The 5246-nt window shown below is 64.9% G+C and overlaps 1 protein-coding gene across 1 annotated transcript in view; it reads left to right on the top strand.

The window, feature by feature from the left end:
* Positions 1-1828, top strand: part of SCN5A (sodium voltage-gated channel alpha subunit 5) — a 70010-nt gene extending 68182 nt beyond the window's left edge. Inside the window, exons 27-30 of the mRNA XM_077774014.1 lie at positions 333-458; positions 577-900; positions 1256-1433; positions 1645-1828. Of these exons, the coding sequence (XP_077630140.1) occupies positions 333-458; positions 577-900; positions 1256-1433; positions 1645-1828 (812 nt within the window). The remainder of the gene's footprint in view (positions 1-332; positions 459-576; positions 901-1255; positions 1434-1644) is intronic.
* Positions 1829-5246: the final 3418 nt, after the last annotated feature.

Here is a 5246-nt window from a genome sequence, read left to right as displayed (position 1 = left end):
CAACGCCCCCCCCCCGGGGCCGAACCCCGCCGGCCTCCGGGACCGCCTGTCCCCCGAGCCCCGGGGACCCGGGTCCCTGTCCTCGCCGCCTTCCAGCTTCTGGTCCTTCTGGTCCCGCCGCCCAGGGCCCCGGCCGCCTCTGCACTCGGACCGCAGGCCTCGTCCTAGCCTCACCTCCGCTGGGAGCCTTCCCTGACCGCCGCTCGTCCCCACCCGTCCTTCGCGCCACAGCGCTTCACGCCTCATTGCAAACACCTGCAGAGCCCGTACGGGACGAGCTGACGCCGTGGCATCAAGTCCAGCCTGTTTTTGTCTCTGCCTGTCCCTTTCAGCTCTGTCCAGCGGAGACAACTGCCGGGCCCTGGATGGAAACGGGGTCGACCCTGGGGCCGTTTGGCTCGATCCTGGGCAAGACTGCAGCCCACAGCCGGGTCCCCGGACTGGCGGTCCCACGAGCGGTCGGTGTGGGGTGGCCGCGCCTCCTCTCCCTGCGGCCTCCGCGGCGCCAGAGCCGCCCTCTCCTCCAGGGGCCCCAGTGACCCCCGCCCTCGCCCACCCACCGCCTCTTCCTGCCAGGCCCCTCCCTCGACCCCTCAGGTGGCCCACTGGGGTGGCCCCGCCCAGCACCTCTGCTTCTGGAGAAGCACTCGGAGCCCCTGCTCCCCCCGCAGCCACGGCTGCCCCACATGGGGGCCCGCGACGCCCCTCCGTCCCAGGCAGGGTCCGGCCCCATCACCCGTCCACCGGAGCTTTCTCGGACCCTGAGCTCTATCAGCGAGGCCCTGACGTCCGTGTCCCCGGCAGACTCCCAGTCCCCGAGGCCCCTGCACACCGGGGAAGAGGCGGCAGCCGCACACAGGCCCCCCAGCGAAGGGCCGCAGGGCCCTGGAAACACCACCCGTCAGTTCCTTCCACTGAGACACGCAGAGCCTCCTTGGGCCTCCACTTCCCTGGAGCCCTGTTTATATCCTCGATGTGACTGTGGGGTCCCAGTCCCTTGAAGGCCACCTGCCTATGAGACACACAGGTGACCTGAAGCCCTCGGTATGGGTCCCGCGGTCAAAACCCGGGCAGGAGCTGGCCACCCCCACGTCCTGTGCCCTTGTTGTCTTTCCCCAGAGACACCCAGGCTTTGCAGAGAGCGCAGGCCACACCCCGGCCGCGGCCGCGGGTCTAAGAACAGCGTCAGGACTTGAAACAGCGGGTCTCCTGTGCGGAAGGGTGAGCGCTGTCTGCGCACCGGCCTCCCGGACAGACAGCCGCCTCGGGCCGGCGCCCCTGCGGACAGTGGGCAGGGCTGCAGACGCGGCGCTTGCCCGAAGCCCCCGTGAAAACAGTGAGGACGACCTGAGGGCAGGGCTCCCGGCTGGCGTCCTCCCCGTGCGGCCGGGCCCAGCGCCGTCGCGGGCCTGGCGGGAGCCCAGCAGGGGCCGGTGGGGGGAGAGAGGCTGGGACGCCCCCCCGCCCTGCACTGGGAAGGGCCAGTCCGTCTCTGGCGGGCCCGGGACACGACCACGCGGACGGGGCCCACACGGAGGCCTCGCCAGCGGTCTCAAAGCCCAGGCTTGGCCTCTGGGGCCCCCGGGCCCTCGTGTGGGGTCTTCCCCGGCTGCCCGAGGCGGCCTCCGCCTGGCTCCTCTGCAGGGAGGCCCGGGTGGGGCCACAGCTGCCAGCAAGCCGCGTGGGGGAGGCCGGGGTCCAGCAGCGGGCGGCTCAGAGGGACGGATGCCCAGGGAAGGNCCGGCCCCGGCGCCCCCTGGCCCTTCCTCACAGGCAGTCCTGCCGCCACTCCTCGGTCCCCTGGGAGGCCAGGCCCAGGGCCATCTGACCTCCTCAGCTATGCGGGGACACGTGCGATCCACACACAGGCACACATGGGGTGTTGTAATCTGGGTCTCCGCCCTGGCAGCAGCAGCGCGGCATCAGGAAGGTGACTGAAACCCCAGAAATGTGCCCGGGCTTCCTGTCCCCTCCTTCCCCGGGGGCCTCAGGATATTCCCAGGACAGAGGCAGCAGACAGGCCAGAGGGCGGCCAAGGGACTGTGCTCAGATACTGCGCTCAGAGGCTGGTGCTGCCACGTCCTGTCTGGGGGCCCGGGGGGCCCAGGGGGCCCGGGGGACGCAGGGACCCCGCTCTCCGGCAGGTGTCCCAGGCCGGCCGGAACAGCGGGACTGGGGGCTGGGCCGGCTGGAGCCCAGCACGTATGGCGGTCACCCCGACAAGCACTTCCTGCCATGCCAGCTCATGGGGCTGGCGTCCCCGGGCGGCTGCCAGGCACCTGCTGCCGGAGAGAAAAGCCCGTCATCCAGCCTCTGGGGACAGACAGCCTGGCTCGGGTCCCAGGGAGGCGTGCACGGGAGACAGAGCCCCCTCCCTGGATGCGGGCTGGCCGCGCGGGCGGGGTGGCCTGGGCCCCTGCCCTGCTCCGTGCCAGCCTCTGGGCAGAGCCTCAGGGAGCAGAGCAGGACTGTGGATGCAAGTGGCCAGGGGCCGAGCTCGCCTCCGCGTGTGCTCCTGGCTCTACGTCTCCGGGGGGCCATCTGTCTGCCGCCCACCCCACCCTCTCAGGCTGCACCCCCTCTTCCTGGGATGCCGGGCACCAGGCCGGTTCAGCGTGCTCAGCTGCGGGGCCGCTGAGGGCCGGGAGGCCTTGAGCAAGAAGAGAGGCCGGCATCGCAGGGGTAATTGGGCTGCTGCATCCTGCGTCAGTCCATCACACGGACAGTCCCTGCTCAGACAGCAGGCAACGAGGAAATGACAGAAGCCAATAAGGCTAATAAATAGAGAGTAATCGAATTAGCAGCCGCCCACCCCCGCACCCCAGAGCCAGCAGCAGGGCCGAGCCCCTCGCCTCGGCCTCTGTCTTGACTTCGGCCACAGGACACGGGCGACAGTGAAATCAGTCCCCACGGGGTGGAGGATAGGGGCGGGGATGGCTGGGTTTCCAGCTGCTCAGGCCAAAACCCTTGGCGTCCTCCGGCCGCCCCCACCCCACATCCAACCCAGTAGGAAATCCTGTTGGCCGTATCTTTGAAATGGACCACAATCCAACACCCTCACACCCCCACTGCCACCACACTGTCAAGCTCGAGCACTGTCGGCTCTTGCCTGGACTCTTACAAGAGCCTCCCAGCTGGTCTTGGCCCCAGACTGTTCCCCACACAGCAGCCGGTCGGGTCACACGGATGCACGGCACAGAGGCCCCCAGGGACCCCTTGCACTCGGACAACATACAGCCTGAGCCCTAGGCAGCCCTCCACAACACACCCCTGCTCCCCAGTGCCTGTCAAAGCCATCCACACTGTGTCTCTTCCTCCCCGTCAGCCACACCGCTCTTGCCAGTTCCCCAGCAAGGCTGAGCGTGCCTCGCCCTGGGACGTCAGCTCGGACCGTCCCCTGCCTGTCACCCTCTTCTCCCGGAGAGCAGCGTGGCTCTCCATTCCTTCAGGTCTCTTCTGCCCCATTTGCAGGGAAGCAGCCAAGATCATCCTATTTTCTACCCGCTGCAGCCCACTGTTTTTATACCTAAATCAGGTTCAGGGTATAATTTATAATAAAATTCACCCATTTAAATGCATGGTCTGATGAGCTGAACAAATGCATAAGCAGTAGAGCCACGACCCAAGTCAATATATCGAATATTTCCAATATTTCCATCGGGCCAAGAAGGTGCCCCACCCTAGGCTCTGGCAACCACTGAGCCGTTTTCTGTTCGTACAGACCGGCTTTTCTGGAGTGTTCGTATAAAAGGGTAATACCGCACGTTCACTGTCGCATCCGGCGGCTGTCACTCAGCCTCCTCCATCCTGCCTGTGTTAGCTCCATTTCCTTGACCGGTAATCCATCACATGGGTAAACCACAGGGTACTTCGCGTTCAAGAGCCGGTGTAAACATTTGGGATGTTTACCGTGTTTTGTTATCATGAATAAAGTTGCTCTGGACATTTGTATCCAAGTTCCTGCATGGACACATTTTTTTAATCTCTTGGGTAAATACTTAGAAATTGAGTTCTGGGGTCCTGTGATTAGTGTGTGTTCAAGTCTACAAGGTAGCAGACTCTTTCCACAGCGCGTGCTCGTATTTTCATCCCTACCAGCAATCGAGAGTTCCAGGTGCTCCGTGTCTGTGCCCACACCATCATTTGGTATTGCCAGTCTTTTTATTTTTCTCTTTAACGTTGGCTGTTGGAGCGGGTGGCCTGTAATTTTAATTTGCACGTCCCTGATGACTGACCTGTGGAGTAACTCTTCGTGGGCTTACTGGTGCTTGTCTCTTCTGTGGTAGAACGTCTGCCTCGGTGGGTAAGGAGCTCTCAACAGACACTCTAGATACTGGCATCCTTGTCTGGAGGAGCGAAGCCCCGTGCAGGTGGCCAGGTCCTGAGGCTCCACATGGCCTTGCTGCGTGGTCTGGAGTCTGGTCTCCGGTTTCCTCATCTGTGAGATGGGCATGACAGGAACGTGAGGGCGGGGTAAATTAGGATGTGTGGAGAGTTTACAGCCGTCCCCGGTACAGAGTAAGCACTCAATAAAAGCCTAGCGTGGTGAGCACGAGTCTTGTCCCTAACCAACCCTGAGCAACTTGCTCTGCTCAATGCCTTCGCCCTCCTCAGAGCCCGGGTTTTCTCTGTAGTGACTGGGGTTATCCGGAGGCCCTCCGGCGGTTTTGTGACTTGTTCCGTGTACTGACACATGGCCCTGAGGTCCCTCCCTCCACCCGGGGGCACCTCACGGCCACACCCCGGGACTGTGATCACACACAACACCGAAGCACGGCCAAGGGCCAGCTCCTCGGCACCCCATGAGAGGGGCCTCGGGAACGGGGAGGAGTCTAAGGAAGAGCTGGAGGATGGATGACCGTGGACGGGACCACCTGCCCCTGGGGGGCTGAGGAAAGCCCTACGGCCGTGCAGGGTGCCGCCCGGCCCCCTGAGGCTCGGCACACCCTCCCCCTTCCCCTCCTGCCCCGGCCCTCTCCTCGGCTCAGCTCCAGAGCTGGGCCTCCAGGCCACCAGGAGCCGGCACTCACCGAAAGCCAGGCCCCCTCCCCCAGACGGGGGGCTGGACAGGAGTGGCGGGAAGGCAGCCCGCTCGGGTCTGGGGCCAGAGCCAGGGTCATGGGGTGAGGGGGAGACGCCCAGAGAAGGCCCAGCAGGCCTGAGTCCCGCCCGCCAGGGCGCTGGCTGGCGAGGCTGCTTGAGCTGAGGGGCTGGAGCCAGGGCAGGAAGACAGGGGGGTCAGGGGG

Source organism: Crocuta crocuta, unplaced genomic scaffold (genome assembly GCF_008692635.1).
Source record: "Crocuta crocuta isolate KB4526 unplaced genomic scaffold, BGI_CrCroc_1.0 scaffold541, whole genome shotgun sequence".
NCBI classification, from domain to species: domain Eukaryota; kingdom Metazoa; phylum Chordata; class Mammalia; order Carnivora; family Hyaenidae; genus Crocuta; species Crocuta crocuta.
The sequence above is the reverse complement of the archived record's forward strand: the minus strand, read 5'-3'. Positions and strand labels throughout refer to the sequence as shown.